At 37.0% G+C, this 24,386-nt stretch overlaps 1 protein-coding gene across 4 annotated transcripts in view; it reads right to left on the bottom strand.

Moving 5' to 3' along the window:
* MTA3 (metastasis associated 1 family member 3) overlaps positions 1–24,386 on the bottom strand; it is a 223,845-nt gene that overhangs the window by 193,871 nt on the left and 5,588 nt on the right. For all 4 annotated transcript variants that reach the window (XM_043987809.1, XM_043987807.1, XM_043987806.1 and 1 more), the window contains exon 3: positions 19,990–20,083. In XM_043987809.1, coding sequence (XP_043843744.1) covers positions 19,990–20,083 — 94 coding nt within the window. The remainder of the gene's footprint in view (positions 1–19,989; positions 20,084–24,386) is intronic.

Below are 24,386 nucleotides of genomic sequence, written 5' to 3' on the forward strand. Positions count from 1 at the left end.
AACATAGGAAGATGGAGTTCAGAATAAAGACAGCCCCCTTCCCCCAAAAAAGAATATATACAAGTGAATGCAACAATGTAAATAAAGTCAACATCAAAAGGTAATAAAACTGGTTCGATATTCAAAGTTATAGGATGTATCTCTCCTTTCTATTAAAAAAAGTCATTAAACTAGCTTCTGTGGGGCATTTAACTTGTAAGTCATTTGTTTCTGTATTTGGACAAAGTGGTGTTGAAACAAGTTTCTTTCAATAAGTGTGTTTTAAAAGTTATGGGGCAGCTAGGTGGTGCAGTGGATAGAGCACCGGCCCTGGAGTCAGGAGTACCTGAGTTCAAATCCGGCCTCAGACACTTAACACTTACTAGCTGTGTGACCCTGGGCAAGTCACTTAACCCCAATTGCCTCACCAAAAAAAAAAAAAAAAAAGCTGTCACAGATTTAAAAAGTTAATGGCTGGGGGAGCAGCTGAATGGCACAGTGGATAGAGCACTGGCCCTGGATTCAAGATGACCCGAGTTCAAATGTGACCTCAGACACTTGATACTTACTAGCTGTGTGACCCTAGGCAAGTAACTTAAACCTCATTATCCAGCAAAAAAAAAAAAAAAAAAAAAAGGTAATGGCAAACTTCAAGGGTATAAATGGCTATCTAAAATCAAAATCCTCAGCAAAATTCTATTCTTCTTGTCATTTTTAAGAAATAATAGCAATCTATTACAATTAACATCAATGATATCCTTCACAGAGTAATATAAGATAAAATAGTCCTGTGAAAAATACCAAAGATTATCAAATTGTATTGCCCTGACTTGGAAATTGACTTGCTGCCTATAGTTCCAGGAAAGCGAATTAATCTCTCTACCTTGGTTTCCCAACATTTTAAATGTATTATTACAGTACCACCTGCTTCTTTTAATAAGGACAAATGAGGGCAGCTAGGTGGCACAGTGGATAAAGCACCAGCCCTGGATTCAGGAGGACCTGAGTTCAAATCTGGCCTCAGACACTTTACACTTACTAGCTGTGTGACCCTGGGCAAGTCACTTAATCCTCATTGCCCTGTAAAAAAAAAAAACAAAAAAAAAACAAACAAATAAGGACAAATGAAACAAAATGTAAGAGAACTAAAGGCCTGGATCTGGCTCTGGCTCTGCTAAGAACAAGCCCATGACTTTTGAGTAAGTAGGTTTACTCACCTTCTCCTGGGCTCAGTTTCATCATATGTAAAATTGTAGAAGGACTAGATGATCTCTAAAAATCCCTTCAGTGTCTAACATTCTGTTTCTATAATTACTAAGGGAATAAAATGCTTTGGACTTGGAATACGGTCACTACATAAAGATGACTTTTTTTTATTTTTAAAAGGTAGCCTAGGGGCAGCTAGGTGGTAGAGCACCAGCCTTGGAGTCAGGAGGATCTGAGTTCAAATTCAGCCTCAGACACTTGACACTTACTAGCTGTGTGACCTTGGGCAAGTCACTTAACCCTCATTGCCCAACCCCCCCAAAAAAACAAACAAAAAAAAAAACAAGAAAAAGTAGCCTATAGAAATCATGAGGATTAACTGAGTTGTCCCAATTACTAAAATTATATTCATGTGACAAACATATTAAAACAATGTACATTTCCAGAGTACAAAGTCTGACCAGCACTTGCCTTTAATTTTTTTAAAAAACTCTACATTTTAAGATTTCCAATTTTTAGTTATGGGGCTCATATAGTAACTAATAATCAGTATAACAACCAATTTTTAAAATAAATATTATTATAATGCACTTGGTCTACTTAATAAGCAATGACATTCATTAACATTCAGAGGAAAAGATCAATAAGGAATTCTGCACCACTAAATAAACATCCATGTTTAGTAACAAGCCTTTGGAGTTGATAATAACCTAGTTAATGAGACACATACTTATTATAAAATGTCATTTACAAAAATAAAGATTTTTAAATATCAGAAGTCCTTATTAATTGTTTTTTGATTGTTTTAACAGGAATCAAATTATACTTAGTTATCTGAACTATGGTAAGTTTCTACACTTCAAAGCAGTAGGACCACACTAAGGCTACCAAACCACAGGCAATTATGCAAGACTCAACTGTTCCTCTGAGAGCAGTCTAAATGCCTTTGTCTCTAGCAAAGTTTGTCATGAGAATATAAGAGAAAGAAAAATGTAAAAGGGGGGTAGTTTCTCATAGACAGGAGCCACTGTTATTATTACTTTTATTTCTTAATAAAATGTATTTTAAAATAAATTTAAATAAAACAAATTTAAATTTTATTTAAAATAAAATCTATTTTATTCTACTTTTAAAATTTTTACTATTATTGCTTTGCTTCTTATAAAAACCCTAGAAGACTAAGTATAAATATATTTACACAATGAACATTTAGCAAATATTACTTGGAAAAAACTCTTAACTGTGAAGAAAAATAAGAGTTCTCTCTCCACTCTCTAGTCTATTGAGCTAAATCATTAAATGTGGCAGATCCTATAGGGAGTAAACAGAGGTAAATTTATATTACAAAAAATAAAAGGAAAGAGTACAGGAAAAATCCCATGCATATAATTTGTAATCAAGCACCTCATTCATCACGTAGAAGGAAGAAAAAAAAATGCCAATACCATACAAGCCTTGGGCCCTTTCTTTCACATAACAAAGAGTATCTTAAGTGTGGTGTGAATATTCTATAAGCAGAGTTGTTTAACTCTCCCATTATGCCACAGTCTTCAATTCCCACTTATTTCAAGCTTCCCAATAAGCCCCCCCATTTAAAAATAAAAAAATAAAAGGTATTAAACAAAAATCCAAAACCTATATATCACAAAATTGGGGGGGGGGTGAACCCAAAGAAAGTTTTAAAAATTGATTTGCTACAAATAGGCTCCTTGCAGACCCATATTGTTTTGTTTTGTTGTTATTTTAGCTGTCCCATGAATTTATGTTCAGTTTTATATTACAGTTCAATTCAACAACCATTTATGAAGGGTCTACTGTGTAAGAAGCACTGTGCAATGCACTGAGTGGAGTTTAGTTTAGAAAAGGACACATGACATGTGACTTTAATACAAAGTACGATTGTTTTTCTATGAAACATGTGAATTCCTATTACACTGTAAGCTTCTAGAAATTAGCAATTCCTTCATCTTCCTTAGCACCTAAAGAAAGCACCAAACTGCTTTGCAAAAAGTAGACATTCGGGGCAGCTAGGTGGTGCAGTAGATAGAGCACCGGCCCTGGAGTCAGAAGAGTTCAAATCCGACCTCAGATGCTTAACACTTACTAACTGTGTGACCGTGGGTAAGTTGCTTAACCCCAATTGCCTCACTTAAAAAAAAAAAAGTAGACATTCGAGACATTAATTAATTAATTAGTTAGCCAAGGTTATGGCAGCAAAGCCAGCTCAGCTACTCTACCAAGCTGAGGAGAGGAGGCTTTGAGAAAACGCCTCTCTACTCTGATGTCCTAAAAATAGCCTGGCTTAAATTAAATAAATTCAGGTGATGACATTTTTTGTCACTGTAACACACAAGGATCATTTACCAAGATGTGGAGGATTTTGTAATTTGCCCAATAGGAGCTTTCAGAGAAATGAAAACAGATTTCTTTAAAAACTCAAACTGGGGCAGCTAGGTGGTGCAGCAGATAGAGCACCGGCCCTTCTGGCCTCAGACACTTAACACTTACTAGCTGTGTGACTGGGCAAGTCACTTCACCCCAATTGCCTCACTTAAAAAAAAAAAAAAACCTCAAGCTTTTTTTTTTTTTTGGATACACCATTTTAGTTTCTTCGAATAAAACCACAAGTTATTAGACAAAAGGGACTTGGTTTTCTATTTATTGTATTGCTCACAACTTCTAGAATAGTATTGGGCACTTAGCAGGTGCTCAATATTTGTTGAAAGACATTTGATGTACTTCATCATAATGGGATTTTAGCTGCAAGCCAATAAAATAAATATTGTGCTACATATATCACCAAAAGGTAGAAGGTCCTGCTCTAGTTAATCTAAGGCCTTGCTTCTGTTATGGGCCCATAGCATCCCAGAAGTTCTCTGGGGCACATCAAAGAACCTTCTCCTTGAGAAACTAATCCAAAGGACAGACATACCTAAAGAGATAAGTGGAACTCAGATCTGACAGAGCTAAATCACGAACCCCCACCCTTCATTCTAGTCTCTTTCAACCCTGGGGAGATAAGATTAGGTGTGGCTGCTTCCTTTGTGTCCTGAGGTGGTTTGAGAGATCTGCAGCCACCCCTCACCCAATTCCCCCAGCCACCACCAGTGGCAGATGGTCCTCCCTCACTAAAGGAACTTTCCAGTCAGATGGTCACCCCCATCAGTCCTCTTTAAAGTACCTGACAGTCTCCTGCTCGAGGAGATTGGTATCTCAGAACCACTCTCTCTGTGCCTTTCTCCCCATGAGAAGTCCAAGGACTTCTTTCATGGTTTCCCTTCCCTTCCATTTCCCTTCCTCAGCCCCGAAATAAACTACCATCTTATTCTAACTGCTTTTGTGTGCAAGAGGGTGTAATTCTTTAAAGAGGAATTCCTAAGGACCCCAAACCCCTACCCCTCCCCAAACCCCCTACCCTATTTCCCCAAGACAATTCTTTCTTTAAAAGATCTACTTTCCACAGTAAAGAGTTGGAGTCCGTCAAGCAAAATCAACAGTCCCCTTTCAGAACAGCAGATGCCATATGAACTGACATTCAATGACTTCAGAATTTTCTTTTCTGAAAATTCCAGCTCGGCCTACTGACAAGGCTATATTAAATAAGCCAACACATTTTCAATCAATATACAAAAGATTCCCAACTGACCAATCTCTCTATCCCTTGCTACATGCATGGCTACAGCAGTGAATTTTAAAGAGAATCTAATACAATTCCCACTTGGACTGGAGTACAAAGAATCCACTCAGGGGGGTGGTGGTGGTTTCCTTAGGTATTCCTCTTTAAAGTGACTTGTCACACAGCTAGTAAGTGTTAAGTGTCTGAGGCTGGATTTGAACTCAGGTCCTCCTGACTCCAGGGCCAGTGCTCTATCCACTGTGCCACCTAGCTGCCCGATTATCACTGATTTTTAAAAACTACAACAGCCAATTATGACAAAGATAACAAAAGATGGGAATAATCAATGATGGAGAGACTGCAAAAAGGCAGTGATGTGTCTGCACCGTTTTTGCCCACACACACCCCTCCATCATTCTAGGAATGTTAGGGGTAGGGAGAGAAATGACAAGCCTGCAAAAACCTATGCACAATTCTAGGACTGGGGTATATAGGGCTTTTGTCCCTCTCTCCTCCTACAGAGTCCCACTCCAGACAGGCTTACGCTAATCATTTTCTCCCTTCACTGTTTCCTCTATATTGTCTATTCTTCTTGTTTGGCCTTTCCTCTACTCATTCTCCATCTTGAAGAGAGTGAAGGAAACATACCCTTCTTTACCAGATGCTCATGATTTATCTTTAATTAAACTTAGGAAATTAAGTTTCTTTGCAGAGTGTGTGTGTGTGTGTGTGTGTGTGTGTGTGTGTGTGTGTGTTGCAACTGGGGTTAAGTGACTTGCCCAGGGTCACACAGCTATTAAGTGTCAAGTGTCTGAGGCCAGATTTTAATTCAGGTCCTCCTGAATCCAGGGCCAGTGCTTTATCCACTGTGCCACCTAGCTGCCCCCATCTTTGCAATCTTTGTCCTCCAAACTTTGTCATACTGCCTGTTCACATCCCTTCCTCCTTTCTCTCACCATGCTGATACTATGGTTTGGTTTGGTTTGGTTTGGTTTTTAAATAAGGGAATGTAATTATTTAAGCCTAAGAAAAGGGGCAGCTAAGGTGGCACAGTAGATAAAGCACCAACTCTGGATTCAAAGACCTGAGTTCAAATCCAGCATAAGACACGACATTTACTAGCTGTGTGACCCTGGGCAAGTCCCTTAACCCTCATTGCCCCACCAAAAATAAATAAATAACAATAATTAATTTGGGGCAGCTAGGTGGCACAGTGGATAAAGCACCAGCCCTGGATTCAGGAGGAACAGAGTTCAAATCCGACTTCAGACTCTTGACACTTACTAGCTGTGTGACCTTGGGCAATTCACTTAACCCTCATTGCCCCACCAAAAAAAAATACTAAGAAAAGAAAAGGAAATTTATTTCTCCTCCCTTTCTCCCAAAACCAGGAAAATTTCGTTCCTGTAGTTACCTCTTTCCTATTCCATTACTCTCCTTGTTAGAAATAAAGCAACTAGCAATGTTGTTGTTGCTGTTGTTTTGCGGGGAGGGACAGGTACAGAAATACATTGTTGTTTGAGCTGTGAATTGGCCCTACCATTCTGTAAAGCAATTTGGAATTATGCCGAAGTCACAAAATGGCTATATTGTATGACCCAGAGATCTCACAACTTGGGCATATACCCTAAGAAGGCATTGATTAAAAAAAAAAAAAAGGACCCTAAATACACCAAAATATTTACAACAGTACTTTTAGTAGTAGCAAAAAAACAGGGAAGGGGGGAGGGAAGGGAAAGATGCCCAATGAGGTGACTGGGAAGGGCTAAATACATTCTTTTTTTTTTTTTTTTGTGAGGCAATGGGGGTTAAGTGACTTGCCCTGGGTCACACAGCTAGTAATTGTTATGTGTCCGAGGCCAGATTTGAACTCAGGTCCTCCTGAATCCCGGGCTGGTGCTCTATCCACTGCGCCACCTAGCTGCCCCAGGGCTAAATACATTCTTACACATGAATGTAATGAGATATTACTGTGCTATCAGAAACAATAAATATGAAAAATACAGGGAAACACTGGAGGACATATAAATTAACAGAATCAGAACCAGAAAAACAATGTGTATAAACATTACTTAATTACAATAACTTTACTCCTTCTTTGCAGTGGTAGAAGACTATCAATGTGGAATTCTGCATACCCTCTTTATTGCTCTATATAACAAAGAATGGCTCCCCAGATAGGAGAATGGAGAAAGAGAGATTTTGATATAAAGTTTCTATATGAAGAAAAAAATCAATTAATAATTCCTTTTTAAAAATTCAGGCTTATACAAAATCTACCTCAAAATTGTCCATGTTATCCTTCTATACCTTCTTTCAAACAAAACTACCAATAGCCTCTCCTTCTAATGAAGGAAATCTTAAGGCATGTCTACAAATATTAAACACTATAGTATTTTCTTTCCACGTACACATTATGGAGACACAGCAAAAATGGCAGAGTACTAGGAAGTAGCATCCATTACACGAACAATCTAAAAACTATTAAACAAAAAAAAAGAAAGAAAGAAAGAAAGAAAAAAAGAGGCAAATATCTGAAACTAGGAACTTAAGTTTTAAAAACTCAAGGTTTTTTTGCTCATTCAGGTGAGTAAATCTCTTATCCTCTTCTATTTCCTAATCTCTGAAATATGGGGATTAGACAAGACAGGGCTCTTCTAGATGAAACTTTTCTATGATTTTCCATAACCCCATGTTCAACTTAATATGCTTATTTATAAATTAATTGACAATTTGGTCAAAAAAGTTATTAGCTAGGGTATCCTCCCATCTAGTGTACACATTATTCAACTAAGAGAAAAGAAATACATGATTGCAGAAAGTTGCCTGGTAAACAATTTTTTAAAAGAGGAATTGAGTGATCTCAGGAGATACTATAGTCATTATAACAGACTTCTAGCTCAACTCCCTCATTTTACAGATGAAGAAAGCAGGGCCCAATATATAATACATACATGAGTCTCTATGGTATAGTGTAAGGAACAAAAAGCACTATGTAGAGTGTAGGACAAATTTGTCCTATATTCACAATTTTTTTGTTACTTTGATGCAATAACCAACTGTCTCATTTAATAATATGTGAAAGGTAAGAAATTAAATACCTCTTTTATTCCAAAAAATTTCAGAACTGAAAAATAAAACAATATTGACATTAGAGAAGACAATGGGAAAAAGCCTAAACACCCCCTGGGCCATACTGTAGCTTGAACAGTGTGTCTTGGAAGCAGCGCCACACTTTAAGAAGGAACTAAAAGCCAAGAAATAGTAAGCCAGGATGAGTAGGCAGAGAAAGCAGAAGACCATCGAAAACTTCTTTGGGGGAAAAGTGGGCCACAATGCACCCTCAGAAGAAGAAGAAGAAGAAGAAGAAGAAGATAATAACAGGGTCAAAGTTCCAACATCCAAAGCTTTGAAGAAAAATATGAACTAGTCTCAGCCCGTGGAAGCTCTCAAAAGGGACTTTGAAGAGAAAATAGAGATAGAAGAAAGATGTAGAGATAGGGAGGAAAGAATGGAAAGAGAAATGAGAGTGATGCAAGAGAGTCATGAGAAAAAAGTCAACAGTTTGAAAAGCCAAATGGGAAAGGAGATTTAAAAACTGTCTGATGAACAAATGGAAGCTAATGACCTTATGAGAAACCAAGACACAGTAAAGCAAATCCAATTGAATGAAAAAATAGAGGGCAATGTGATATATCTCCTTGGAAAAACAGCTGACCTGGAAAATAAATCTAGGAGAGATAATTTGAAAATCATTGGACTACCTGAAAACCATGACCAAAGAACTTTGTCACCATCCTCCAAGAGGTTGTGTGGGAAAATTGTCCTGATATTCTAGAAGCAGAAGCTAAAATAGAAATTGAAAGAATCCACTGATCACCTCCTGAAAGAGATCCCAAAAGGAAAACCTCCAGGAATATTATAGCCAAATTCCAGAACTCTCAGGTCAAGGAGAAAATATTACAGGCAGTTAGAAAAAAGGAATTCAAATACTGTGGAGCTCCAATAAGGATAAAGCAAGATCTAGCAGCTTCTACATTAAAGGACCAGAGGGCATGGAATATGATATTACAGAGGGCAAAGGAACTGGGACTACAGCCAAAAATCACGTACCCAGCAAAACTAATCATAATCTTTCAGAGGAAAAAATGGAATTTCAATGGAAAAGAGGACTTTCAGTCATTTGTGATGAGAAGACCTGAACTGAATGGAAAATTTGACTTTCAAATACAAGACCCTGGAGAAGCATAAAAAGGTAGACAGGAAAAAGACTTCATGAGGGATATTAAAAGATCAAATGGTTTATATTCCTACATGGGAAGATAATACTTCAAACTCATAAGAACTATCTCAGTAAGGAATTCACAGAAGACACAGGTCTGAACTGAATATGAAGGGGTGATATCTCTAAAGCATTTATGTTTTGTTCTTTGTGGGGCAGACAGGCTGTGGTGTCTTATGTCTGGGGCTGGATTTGGGCTTGGGGACTCCTGGGTCCACGGCTGGTGCTTTGTCTACTGTGCCACCTAACTAACCCATGATGACATCTTTAAAATAGGTTTGAGGTGTAGGAGGAATAGACTGAAGGAGGGGGAAGGGAAGAGATGGTCTGGGGAGAGGTAATCCACATGAAGGGAACAAGAAAAAAGCTTATGGAGGGGAGGGGAAGAGGGGGAAGGAGTTGGGGAGTGAGTGAACCTTAATATCATCAGAATTGGCTCAAAGAAGGACTAACATACATACTCAAGTAGGTATAGTAATATATTTTTGCCCTGAGGGAGGGGAGGGAGATAAGGGGGTGGGAAGAGGGGAAGGAGGGAAAGGCAGATTAGGGGAGAGAGCAGTAAAAAGCAAAACACTTTTGAGGAAGGTGAAGATGTTCTGCATTACTGCACAAGCATGAAATATTGAATTGCTTGATTTCATAAGGAGGGTTGAGGAGGGAGGGAGGAAAAAAAATTTAGAACACAGAATTAGCTCAAAGACCTTAATCTCATCAGAGTGGGCTCATGGAAGGAATAACATTCACATCCAATTGGGAGGAGTAATCTATTTAACCCAACAGGAAAGTAGGAGTGGAAGAGGATAAGGAAGGAAAGGTGAAAAGGGGGAGTGCAGAGCAGGGGAGGGGTCAGTCAGAAGTAAAACACTTTTGAGGAGGAATAGGTTAAAAGAAGATAGAAAGGGGCAGCTAGGTGGCACAGTGGATAGTGGATTTAATTTTTTTATAAATAAAATAAAAGCTCTATGCAAAAAAAAAAGGAAATGAAATTTGAGCTATTGAAGAAAGATTTTGAAAGGGAATAAACAGCTTAAAATAAGATGTGCAAAACCTTTCTCAAGCAACAGACTACCTGAAAAGCAGCCAAATACAAGCCAATGATTCCATGAAAAACAAGAAATATTAAAACAAAGGCAAAAAACTGAAGAAGAAGAAAAAAAAGGAGACAAGATAAGGTACCTCGGAGCAAAAACATCTGACCTGGAGAAGAGCTCAAGGAGAGATAATTTAAGAATGATTGGAATATCTGAAAGCTCTGAACAAAACCAAAAAAGTGCCTATACCTCATAATTCAAGAAATCATATTTGGGTAATGCAAAATTTTGTTTTACATGAATATACATATTTATAATGGATTTCATTCTTTCCTTTTCAATGTGGGGTACTGGAAAGGGGAGAAAGAATCTGTAACTGAAAATAAGATAAAAAGGAAATGTTTTTTTAAATCATGAAAGAAAACTACTCAGCTCTCTTAGAACCAAAGGACAAAAAATACCAAGAAAGAATTCCCCTGACAGAAAAACCAAAATGACAGTTCCCAGGAACATTATAACCAAAATCCAGAATTTTCATGTCAAAAAAAAAATACTACAACCAAGCAAAATAAGAAATTCGAGTATCAAGAAGCCACAGTCAAGATCACAAAAAGATTTAGCATCCACCACAAAGAGCTTGGAATGTGATAGGACAGAAGGAAAAGTAAAAGCTGAGTATAATGTTACTGGAGGGAATAACAGAGCTTTAATTAGAATAATTCCAACTTCCTGATAAAAAGATCAGAACTACATAAAAATTTTAAAGTATAAACACAAGAATCAAGGGAAACTTGAAAAAGTATATGTGAATGATCATAAAAGACTAAACAAGAATAAATGGTTTATATTCTAAAAGGGAGGTGATACATGATCTCTCTGAACCCTATCATAACCATGGGTCATAGAGGGAGTTTAACAGAGAGACTATGAGTGTTTCTGTTATATCTTGATGATCTCAAAAGAAGGGAGACAAAAAGAGTAATATACTGGAGGTGGGGGAAAGAGGAATTATGGGGTAGTTATTTCATATAATTAAGACATGCAATAGAAGTCTAAACAAATGAAGAAAGGGTAGAAGGATTGATTGATGGGGGCAGATAGGTGGCCCAGTGGATAAAGCACCAGCCCTGGATTCAGGAGGACCTGAGTTCAAATCCAGCTTCAGACACTTGATACTTAACTAGCTGTGTGACCCTGGGCAAGTCACTTAACCTTCATTGCCCCACCCCCCCAAAAAAAGGATTGGTTGACAATGAAACCTCACTCTAATGTGAACTGATCAAAGGAAGAAAAAACAACATATACAGAGTTTGGTATAGAAATACAATTCACTAAATAGGGAAATAGGAGAGAAGGGGAAAGTTGGAGAAAGGACAATAAGAGTAAAAGTAAATTAAAGGAGAGATTAATTCTAAGCAAAACTCTAAATATATACAAAAATACTGACAGCAATTCTTTCTGAGGTTGCAAAGAATTGGAAACTGAGGGAGTGCACATGATTTGGGAATGGTTGGAGACATTATGATACATAAAATGTGATGGAACAACCATCATGATATATAAGAAATAATGAAGGAAATGGTTTCAGAGAAATCTTGGAAGACTTCTATAAACTGATATAGAGTAAAATTAGCAGAATTTGAACAATTTATACAATTACATTATTATAAAGACAAACAATTCTGAAAGACTTAGGAGTTCTGATTAATATAATGACCAACCAATGCTACCTGCCTCCTGATAGAGAAGTGAAGAACTTAAAATGCAGACTGAGATATTTGCTTTGGACTATGCCAATTTGGGAGTTTGTTCTGTTTGAGTATATGTGTTTCTAACAAGAGTTTTGTTTTTCTTTCTTTTTAATTGGGGGCTGGGGGGTGGAGAGAGAAAAAGGTCTATATTTGCTTATTGGAAAAAACTTTAATAAATAATAATACATCAATGGAATACTATAATCACATTAAAAATCAATGATCATGAAGAATACAAAGAAATCTGAAAGCATCATTATAAAATAATGTAAAAAAAATACACACACAAAAAACCCAGATTAAGTACATACTACTATAACCAAATAAGGAAAAAAAGAATGAATGAACAAAGAACCTAAACTGGGACAGAAAAGGAATTATTAGACTTTATTCATTAAAATTAATTCATTTGTATGTATAAAGTTACTAAACAAGTTTAGCTGATTATCTTAGTGTTCAATATTTCTGACACAGTACTTAATTGTTTTTAAAGTTGATTTTACAGGACTTCCTAAGCAAGGCCTAAAAGAAGGCAAACAGTACAAACATATTCGATAAACCCTAGATCACAAACTAAGAGAGAAAGGACTCAATATTTGACATGAACCATGGGAACAATTCAAAAACAATTGACAGAAAAAAAAGTTTCAAACAGATTCTTATTCCAAAATAAAGTTCCAAATAGATGGGAAACCTAAATTTGAAAGGTTACACATTGGATACTGGAACTTTAACAGCTATGATTAGGAGAAATTTTCCTAATTAAACTAAGAAATGAAGTGATCACAAAAAATAAAATAGAGAATTTTATTACTTGAAATTAAAAACATTTGTGGGGGGGGGAATCAATACAATCAGACTAAGGTGTTGATTGAGTGAAAAAATCTTTGCATCACACATCTCTGATAAGCCTAATAACCAAGATGTATAGGGAACTAACACAAAACAGTCCCTGCCTTGTGAGATTTAAAATTGGATATTAGATCATAAATCTCCCCTCTTTAACCTTTCCCTTAATTTATCTCCCAGACTAGTAAATGGAAGAAGCTTCTGGTTTTCTAGTTAGAGCTTTTATTGTATGGTAGTTACAAGGTGATGTTGATTAGAGGGATAGGAAAGTAGAAATACAAAACAAATTGTCTTAAGTCTAAGCTTAGTCTATATTCCGTATAAAACTCACCAAAACCCAAGGCCACCTTTGGGGAGAGAGAGAGACCATGTCAAGCGCGTGCTGCTGCTAACCGCGAGCCGGGCCAAGTCGAACTCCAGTCAGCGTCTGTCTGTGCAGCACAGTCAGGAGACCAGCAGAGCAGAAAATAAAGCTCCACTTCCATTCTCTCCTTGCCTTTTAAGCTTGCACCCCGGAAGTGGAGTGCTAGCAGGCCGACTGGCGTGTGTAGCTCATGCCGTTGGTCTCCTCCCCGAAAGGGTGGTCCTTAAAGAAAAACTGGCATCTCTCCATTATCGCTAACCGACTGTTAAAACTTTTTACCACAGCCTAATAGATAAGTGGTCAAAGATATAAGTAACCAGTTTTCACAAAAAAAAAAGCCAACTAGAAACAATATAATAAAATACTCCAAATCATTATGAGAAATGTGCATTCATAAAAGACTTTAATTCGCATCCTGCAAATTGGCTAAAATATAGATAATTTTGAATAGAATGTGGGAAGCTTTAAAAACAATGACTTGGTCCAACTGTTCTAGAAAATAATTTGGAATTATGTTTAAAAAGTTACTAAGTTGGGGCAGCTAGGTGGCGCAGTGGATAGAGCACCGGCCCTGGAGTCAGGAGGACCTGAGTTCAAATCCGACCTCAGACACTTAACACTTACTACCTGTGTGACCCTGGGCAAGTCACTTAACCCCAATTGCCTCACTAAAAAAAAAAAAGTTACTAAGTTGCTAATACCCTTTGACCTAACAATACCAGTACTGGGCAAATACCTAAAGTCAGACAGCAAAGTCCCATATATGCCAAAATACCTATAACAACATGTTTTGGGGGGTAGCAAGAAACAAGAAATAAATTAAGTAATTAATAAATTAAGTATCCATAGAATGCCTGGACAAATTGTAGTCTATGACTCGAATGGAATGTTATTGTGTCATGAGAAATGACAAATGAGAGAATTTTAGAAAAGCATGCCAAGATTTAGATACACTGATACAGAGTAAGGAATAAAGAGTAACATGCACAATGAAGATAGTAATATAAACAAAAACCCTAAAAACTACCTGGACTCTGATTAAAGTCAATGATCAATCTTGATTCCAGAAGGAAGATTATAAAACACACTTGCCTCTCTCGTTCTGCAAAGAGGGGAAAGAATATGGATACAAAATGTAGCAAAGCCTGTAAAACAAGGATTACACATTAGAGCTGAAAGGGACCTCAGAGGCCATCTTGTCCAAGCCCTTCATTTTAAAGATGAAGAAATTGAGACCCAGGGAAGTGGTTAAGCAAATCAAGAATCACGTGGTGCCAGGCACCATGCTAGGGACTGGAGCCATGAAGAAAAAAGCAAAAAGAGTCACTGTTCTCCAAGAGCTTATATTCTAATGAGGGAGACAGTATCTATAATCAACAACATAATTGTAGAGTATATGTAAGATAATATTAGCTGGAATGATGGTGATACCTGGAGGCACCAGAAAAGGCCTCCAGAAGGAGATAACCCTTGTCTTAAAGGATGATAGACAGGGAGTCTGACAGTTGAAGGGGAGAAGGGTTTTTAAGAATGGGGTTTTTTTAAAAGCCAGTACAAAGAGACAAAAATGGGAGTTGTGTTCAAGGAACTAGCAAGTAGGACAGTATGGCTAGACCACAGAGTATGTGGAGGGAATAATATGTTAAAAGATTGGAAAAATAGGATCAGGTTAAAAGGTTTAACACCATCAGATTTTATCTTTGAACCTTGATGTGGTAAGAAGCCAATGAAGTCAATTGAGTAAAGGGATGACTTGGTCAGACTTACATTTTAGAAATCACTTCATCATCTCAGTGCAGGATGGAATAATTAGTATGGGAAGAAACTTCAGGCAGGGAGCCCAACTAAAAGAAGATTAGAGTAGTTCAGGTGTGAGTGATGAGGTCCTGAACTCCTGTGGTGGCTATATGACTTGAGTACAGAGAAGGAGACTCACGTGTAAAGTGTTAGAAAGAAATTATGAAAGTTGGCAACTAACTAGATATATAGGGTGAGTGAGTGAGGAGTCAAGGATGACAACAGTTACAAACCTGGATGACTAGAAATGGTAACTTCAAAAGTAATGGGGAAGAGGGTTTGGGTAAAAAGATGAATTACTTTGGACATGATGACTTTGAGATGCCTGTAGGACCTCTCATTTGAAATATATAAAAAGTAGTTGGTGTTGGGTGACTGGAGCTTAGCAAAAATTTGAAGTCTGAGGTCTCTATGAATAGAACTGGGAATCATCAGTGTCAAGATAAATCATTGAACCCATGAGGGCTGATTTGATCACTAAGTGATGGAATAAAGGCAGAAAAAAGAAGATAGCCCAGGAAAAACCTTTGAAGGACTAACAATTAGCAGCCATAATACAAATGAAGAAACAGGAAAAAGAACTCTAGGGCCAGTCTTCCTCACACTCTACCACCCTGCCTCTATCACTGTGTTGGCTGGTTATGCTCAAATGCTTCTGTTATAAGGGAGGTTTGGTTGTGTTAAAGGTGTGTGGCATATTGAGAAATGACTGGTTTTTTTAAGTCATCAATAAAGCTGAAAGATCAGTTTCAACCAATGGATGTTGAATAGCAAGAGGTCAAGAAGAGTGGGTTGTGAGGAAATAAAGACAAAACGTGAGACAACTTTGGTGAAGTTTGGTGAAGCCTATGGACATCTCAAAATAGTTTTAAATGCAACAAAAAAATCTGACTGGGATCAGAGATCCCTGAAGCGACAATGTTACTATTGTCCTAGCACTCCTCTATTAAAGCAATTGTTAAGGGCTAAAATTCTAGTTATATTGTCTAAAATATCTAATGAGTGGTAGCCAATAAATTATAAGCTTTAGCAAGAGTTAGACTTTTAAGCATTTATTAAAGAGAATAAGAATTTGGTAAAGAGAGAAGGAAAGGCCTAGATTCATCTATCTATTAAAGGGAGAGAGCATTCCTAGTTCCACTCTCTGCCGGAATCCACACGAAAGAGCATGAGCCAGTGCGCCAGCTTCCCCTTTCCTCCTCCCACAAGCAAACTTTGGCGTCACTTCCTGACGCCAAAGAAAAGACACATGGTCCTGCCCTCAGAGGCCCTCTCCCTCATGTTGGAGCTTTCCTACAGTAAGTCTCCAGCAGGTGGCATCATTCCAATCATTACACAATATTACATTCAAAACACCTTTTATTTCCTGAACCATTTACAAAACTAGTTTTCAAGGCACTTTCATATGCATTATCTCATTTGATACTTCCTACAACCCAAGAAGTAGGTAGGACAAGTTGTGGTCTCACTGTTTTACATATAAGGAAACCAACATACTTTGTCTAAAGGGACAAAATGAAAGAAGCCTTATTGGAGAGTAGTTTGTCTGGGGGGAAAAATGAGGATTTTGGAGGACAGCAAAGGAAAAAAACAGTCAACAATATCATCTGTTTGCCAAGAAATATCTGATGACAGCTTATCAGGAAGCAGCATTAAGATAGGCACAGCCATTGTTGCTAGAGGTATATTGTTATAACTACTTTGGAAAGGAATTTGCAATTATGAAAAGAAAATGACTAAATGCTCATACTCTTTGACTAAGAAATTCCACTGATACACACAAACATCAAGGAAGTCAATGACGAAAGAGGAGGCCCCATAATATAGTAAAATATTCATTGTAGCAAAGAATGAGAATCAAAGTAGATGCCCAGCAGTCAGGGAGTAACTCAATAAATTGTGATATGAGAATGTAAGGGATTATTATGTGTGATGAACATGATAAATACAAAGAAGCATGGAAAGATATATGAATAAATGAAGGAAAAGTAAACAGAGGAAAACAAAACACACACTGACTTCAACAATGTAAATGGAAACAACAAAACTGTCAAAACTGAATGCTGTGAAATTATTTTAACTAAGCTAAGCCTCAAAGAAGAAATATAAGAAGGGCTCTCCCTACTTTTTTGCAAAAGACAAGTAGTTTCCAGAAAGAAGAAGGTGTTACTATTGATCCACTCTGCCATGGTCAGACTGCAAGAAGAATATTGTATTCCATCCAGGAAGTCACATTTAAGGAAGGTCATGACAAGCTGAAGAACACATGCAAAAGAGGGAAGACACAGTGAAGGACCTTGAGTGTCCTGCCAAATAAGAAGGGGCTGAAGGGAATGGGAGTATTTAACCTGAAGAATAGAAGACACAGAAGCAAAAGGACAACCAAAAGAGCTGACTCGATGTATTGAAAGGGCTTTCCCTTGGAAGGGGGATCAGATTGATTCAATCTAGCCCCAAAGGAAAGCATGAGAAGCAATGGTTAGAGATTGCAAAGAAGCAAATTTAGGCTTAATACATAGAACAATTTCTTGATAGGGTTCTCCAAATTAGAGTGAGTTGCCTCAGAAGTTAGTGGGTTTCTTCTCATTGAAGATCTCCAAAGCAAAGACTAGACCACTTGTCAGGTAAATTGTTGTAGGAATTCCTTATCGGGTATGGATAGGACTGGTTAGCCACCAGAGCCTTTCCACATCTGAAATTCTATGTTTTCTAAATTTAATCATGTTAGATTTGGCCTATCTTTCCAATCTATTAGGATATGTTTTTGGATCCTGATTCTATGATTTGGTGTACTAGCAATTCACCCCCAGCTTTGTGAAATCAGTAGATTTGATAAACATGGCATTCATTTTTTTATTCAAGTTATTAATAATAATTTTCAGCAGAACAGGATCAAGGACAGATTACTGGAGTATTCTGCTAGAAACCTCCCTCCACATTGATATATACTCATTACAAACCATGAATCCTGAGGACTCAAGATGAAAGACATTATCCACTGGGGGGGGGGGGGGGGGGGGCAGGACAATGAGGGTTGAGTGACTTGCCCAAGGTCACATGGTTAGTAAGTGTCAAGTATCTGAGGCTGGATTTGAATTCAGGTCCTCCTGAATCCAGGGCCGGTGCTTTATCCACTGTGCCACCTACCTGCCCACTACTCACTTTTTAATATGGATGTGGTGGACTTAAAATGCAGAATGAGATATCTGAACATAGCCAATATGGAAATTATTTTCTTAACTATATATATTTATTATGAAGACTTTTTCTTATTGATGGGAGGGGGCACCTGTCAGTGAGAAGAAATAATAATTGCTTATAAAAATGAATGAGAGTGGGGCAGCTAGGTAGCACAGTGGATAAAGCACCAGCCCTGGATCAGGAGTACCTGAGTTCAAATCTGGCCTCAGACACTTGACACTAGCTATGTAACCCTGGGCAAGTCACTTAACCCCCATTGCCCCACCAAAAAAAAATAAAGAGAGTGAATGTGTGTGTGTGTGTACACACACACACACACACACACACACATTCACTAATCACTGTCTTTCATCTCTGGTCATTCAACAACCAGTTTCAAATCCATCTAAGTCTACTAGCTTCCTATCTACAAATATATTTACTATACAGAAATGTCTGTGATCATGAAAGAGTCAAAAAATGCTAGAAATGAAAAGAACCTAAAGACTACCACCTAATTTGATAAATAAGGAAAGCTGATACTCAAGGAGACATAATTTGCCCACAATCACATGAGTAGTAAGAAAACAAAGAGGCAGATTTAAATCCAAGTCTTCTGACTCTAAAGTTGGTGCTCTACACCATGTTATACCTTCCTTTCATTAACTATGGCCAAAATGATAAGGGATATGACAAAGCTAAGAAAAGTGACAGGAATAAAACAACATGGTATAATAGGCATTAGCACGTAAGCTAGAGTCGGGAGACTTGGGTCTTTATTCTGGCTCCAATATTTATTAATAGCTATGTGACCAAAGACAGACCACTCCACAGGTCTTAGTTGCTTCATTTGAAAATACAGAAGATACCTACCTCACTCACACAGCTGTTGCATATAAGGTGCTTTCTAAACTTTTCGGTTCTATATAAATGTGAGTTTTTATTTATTAGTCTGACTGTCATGTTGAAACTATTGAGAAATTAGTCTGTGGGACACCAAACCCTTGTACACAATTAGCCCAATATTACCAGACTTACAACTTCAGAGTTCCAAAGACTGAGATAATGGTTATAAAAGAGATCACAGTATCATCCTAAACAAAGTCTTTCTTTTATTTTGTACAATTAACAGACTTATGGATGGGATTTTCAATACTAGTATTTTGATTCTATGCAAATTTTATACTTTTAAAAGAAATAGAAGTAGAAAGATCTATTTCAAAGACACGGACAAATTACAGAAAAGGATAATACAGGTATAAAGAAGAAATAAATTCCCAATAAGAGTAGAAAGAATATCAGACTATTGGTAAGAAATCTTCACTCTAAATCTTAATTCTGTCACTTAAAAATTGTGTAACTTCAAATAAGTCACTTCACTACTCTGGGCCTCAATTTTCTCACATTAAATTAAAGGAATTATACTAGAAGTCTGATCTCTAAAGTTCCATATATATAAACTCAATGCTCTATAGTCAAAAGTTTTCCATTTCTAGTTATAATTTTTCACTTATAACTAGTGCACATTTTGACAAAGAAGTTCAAATAAAAGGACTAAAATATTAGGTACCCCTCCTCTCAAAAGAAAACTTTTCCATATAAAAATCAATTAATTACAAAACATGTCTTCCATAATTTTAATCCAATATATTAACCTCACAAAAGTGCTGATTCTTTGCTAAGCCACTTCAGGCAAAGGCTTCTATTTCTACATCATGACTAATTAATAATTAAATGATGCAGCCTGAAAGAAAAAAAAATCTACTATAATCAACCACCAGGAAAATGTATTAGATCTAAATGGATGAGAAAGACAAGTGGGGAAACAAGCAACTACGGGAAAATAGAATAAAGTGCATAACTCTCTCCACATGGCGCATAACCTAGAAAAGAAAACATCAAAATGCCAAAATAAAAGAAAATTGACTTACTAGCATGCTTGTCTGCAAGCATTATAAGACTGTTGGAAATGTCTCGCCGTCTATAAAAGCACACTACTTTTGCTTCCACGTTGCCATTTGCTGTCTAAGAAAAAGAAGGAAAAAAAGGTCATCTCTGTTGAATATTAGATTCAGTTTCCAAATTAAGAGTACTCATGGTATATGATCAATTTATGATCTTTCTTAAATATCTATTCAAAACTTTTATATGATGAAACAGATCTAAGGAAATTCATACTCAAAAGTAATAATCAACATGTACTCAGTTTCTGATATAAATGGAATGTACATTTTAAAATAACATATTGGTATAGATTAAGCTGATATGTCATATTGGGTTGATTAGGTGCAAGAAATTAAACAAAAAAATTTTAACTAGTTTTTGATATTTGATGATTATTTTCCTCCCAACCTATTCAAAGGAAGCATATGCCAATCTGCAGGCCAACAACCTTTCCCCATATTTCCTCCATACTAGTTTGACACCAATACTCTATTGGTACAAGGAAACAGAATGATTTTATAACTTAATGAGCCAAGAGATTCTATAAATCCATGATAGTCAATATTCTTAGTATATTTAGTTTACTTTCATGAGTTACAAACATATCAACTCTTTTTACTCCTTGACTACAGCACAGAATATAATCAATATTCAGTTATGTTATAATTTACTGCATCTGGTGCTCTCTACCCTACTCTCAACTCTCTATTAATTCTGAAAGCTTTCAAGAAAGTCTATCATTCACTATGAAGTTTAATAATAAAAAAACCACCTAGCTACAATAGAATGTTATGACTTCTATTTTCACACAAATTTTCCAAATTTCTCTGAAAACTTGGAGACACAACTAAATATAAATTAAAAGACCTAAGGAGACATAAATGCAGCCATAAAATTGTCAATTTATGTAGTTCAACAGCAATATTTTAGAATGAGAAATGTAGCAGAAATATTGCTCCACAAAACTGTAATCATTTAAATCCTAGTCAAAATAATACCATATCTCAAAACACTAGAATCAAAAACACACTTCAAAATCACCAATTCACAGCAACCTTGTGAATGAAAAAGCAAAGCAAATGCAAATCACCCATGAAAAGCCTCGACTACAAGATAATCATTTGCTGTCAGTGGAAACCCTGATGAAAATTCAAGGAGCAGATATCAAGGTGAAATGGAAGGGGCTGGATTTGGAATCTCAGAACCTGGGTTTAAATCACCTTACCTACTGACTCCCCAAACGCAGTTATCTCTGACTGGCAGTTTCCTTATTCTCTCATTCTCATCTAGAAAATGAGGGATTAGGCTAAAAGACCTTTATGGTCACTTCCTGCTTTAAATTGTATGATCTTAAGTGGAAAACATGATGTTTTCAACACTTTTTGGTTTTTTGCACTGAATTCATCTTCAGTGGTAAGGTCTCTACTTGTAAGAACTACTAAGTTAATTTAATCAGTGTGCCTGGCATGTTGTAAAGGCTTAATCAATGCTTGCTGGTTAATTAAAATGTGCTTATTCATAAAAGAAGAGACATGCTTTCAACTCCACCTAATTTCTTCTTTCATATTCTTTTGACTGATTAATCAGTCAAGCCCCAGATTTGTTGATAGACACTTGGGGGTATGTGTTATAATAGAGAAGGATGCTTTTGTCCTCCAACCTTTTCTCCATCATTGACCTCTGCATTCCTCCCAGCCTCAACTTGAGCAAGACATTTCAGAAAAATAAAAGTCTGGTAAAGTTTTGATGTCTCAGTTCTTATCTTCTCAATCCATCAGGGGAAAAAAAATGTCTGAAATAAAAATCTGTTAAGTTTTTATGTCCCACTTCTTATCTCCTTCCCAATCCATTAAGGGAGAGTAAAGTCAGACTCCTCCAGCTATGTTTCATTTTCCAAGGCTTCTCTTCATTACTTAATAAATATTTGTTGTTAACTCAGAGCTTTCTGACTCATGAATTGCCTAGCTTTAGAGAACTGTCTGAGACCATATTCCTCGAGTCAGCAGAATAGGAGGTTGGCTAACATCAGGGGAAGACAAGAGGATAATTCTATCCCAACTTTCTCAAGCTACAAGCTCATCTTGAATTTTCTTAGAGTCCCAGAAATGGTAAGCCTAAACTGACCGAAGCTTCTAGAGGGTAATCTAACAAGCAACCTGTAAACTGTTCCAGAAAAGCAAAAATTTCAAATCTGGCCTCAGACACTTGACACTAACAGTGTAACCCTAGGCAAGTCACTTAACCCTCATTGCCCTGCCCCCCCCCCAAAAAAAACCCAAAAAACAGAAAAGCAAAAATTACAACAAGGCTCAATGTCCCAGGTCCACCTGGGCATAGATCAGACTATGCTCAGCAACCTAGGGACTCTGAAGGCTTAGACCAGATTTTCATTAGTTTATTTAAATCTAAGCTTACATCAAAAGAGTTGGTCTATAATTCATTCAACTTCTAGATAAAAGGTTCCTAACCTTTTTTTTATCATGGACCCTTTTGATAGTGTGGTGAACCCTATGGACACCTCAAAATATTTTTAAATACATAAAATAAAATACAAAGGATAATAAAGGAAACCAATTATAGTGAAATAGTTATTTTTTTTAAACTTTTTAAAGTTCACAGATCACAGGTCAAAATGTTTGGTTTTAGGCATGGGCATCATCCATTTAGTCCATCAGTCATCAGTAACATTCAGCTAATCAATACACAACCCCAAAATAATATTGTAAGATACTAGCAATCAAAAAGTTTTTAACTATGTATTCTTTTTTTTTTTTTTTGCAGGCAATAGGGGGTTAAGTGACTTGCCCAGGGTCACACAGCTAGTAACTGTCAAGCGTCTGAGGCCGGACTTGAACTCAAGTACTCCTGAATCCAGGGCCGGTGCTTTAACCACTGCGCCATCTAGCTGCCCCCTTAACTATGTATTCTTACACTGCTACAATTCTATCTCTCAATCTAATGTGAAGAAATAAAAGGGTAGTTAGAAATCTATGGTCCACACATGCAGCAGTTCACAATTTCTTTAGCATCTCTTCTTTCCTTCAAATTTCTATAATTTCATTAGCATGGATACCACCAAAGCAAACCACAATCCTTCCCTAACTTAAATCTTCCAGACAGCCCCACAGGAGTTGAGAAAACATACTTCCCTCCCTTTTTTTCAGAGGAAGCCTTTCCTCCCCCACTGGTTATGCCACATGCCATTTTCCACTGATGTACTAGTTAACTTTGATCTTTGTTTTTCTCTTTTTTAAATCTTTATTAGAAAGAATGATTGCTTAGCTACGGTGGACCAATGTTATATTCAGAAATGAAGGAGATATAAAAAAAACCTCTAAAGATCAATAGATTTGTTAACTTAGGTCATCTAGACTGCCATGACCAGAACACTCTTTACTCTGCAGTCAACTTCATGAGCTTCTCTGTGCTTAGCTCAGATTATCTATGGGAGACAGACATGAGGTCCATCAAATGGGCCCATGGTGGAAGGTTTGTCCAGTTTGGTAGAACTTGCAAGGGCTCAGATGTCTCTAGCATACACTTTAGAGACCCAAGTTCACCTCTACTCCAAAATAAAGCCAGAGTAATATTCTGGTGGAGGTTTACAGTACCTACAGTAGAAATACATCCTAATTCACTTCAAACAATTATTTGCTTTATCAAGATACAGGCATCAGGGATTGAATTCAACATGAAAAAGTTTCATTCTATATAGTCCTAAATTATATGGCAACCATAGACAAGCAGTAGATTCAAATTAATCAAGTTTATAACTTCTCTCACAAGCTCATGTATGTAACACTAATTGACTTTACACAGGGCTTTAAACTTGCAAATTGTTATGTATAAACATAGATCCTCAAAGTACTATCCTTATTTTTACAGATGAGGAAACTGATGAGGGAGGTTAAACTTGATGCCTCATATATAACATCATAAACTAAACATGTTCAAAACTGAACTTATTCTCTTTCCCTCCAAACCCTCCCTTCCTAGGTGGCCCAGTGAATACAGCACTGGTCCTGGAGTCAAGAGGACCTGAGTTCTAATCTCACCTCAGATACTAGCTGTATGACCCTGGAAAAGTCACTTAACCCCAACTGCCTTAAAAAACATCCAGGATCATCTCCCATTGCCCTGACATATATCTTGCCACTGAAACCAGATGGCTCTGGAGCAGAGAACAAGGTTGGTGACCTTGCACAGCCCTCCTTTACTTAAATCAATACAAGTCATGACATCACCCTGATGTTATGATCCTCTTGGGAATGAAGGACAAACAAAAAATACTTTTGTGGCTATCACTATCTTTCTGATTACCCAGTCTCCTCATCTCTTTACTCTCTCAACCCCATCTCCAATATCCAATCTGTTGCCAAGTTCT

This window comes from Dromiciops gliroides, chromosome 2 (genome assembly GCF_019393635.1).
Source record: "Dromiciops gliroides isolate mDroGli1 chromosome 2, mDroGli1.pri, whole genome shotgun sequence".
NCBI classification, from domain to species: Eukaryota; Metazoa; Chordata; class Mammalia; order Microbiotheria; family Microbiotheriidae; genus Dromiciops; species Dromiciops gliroides.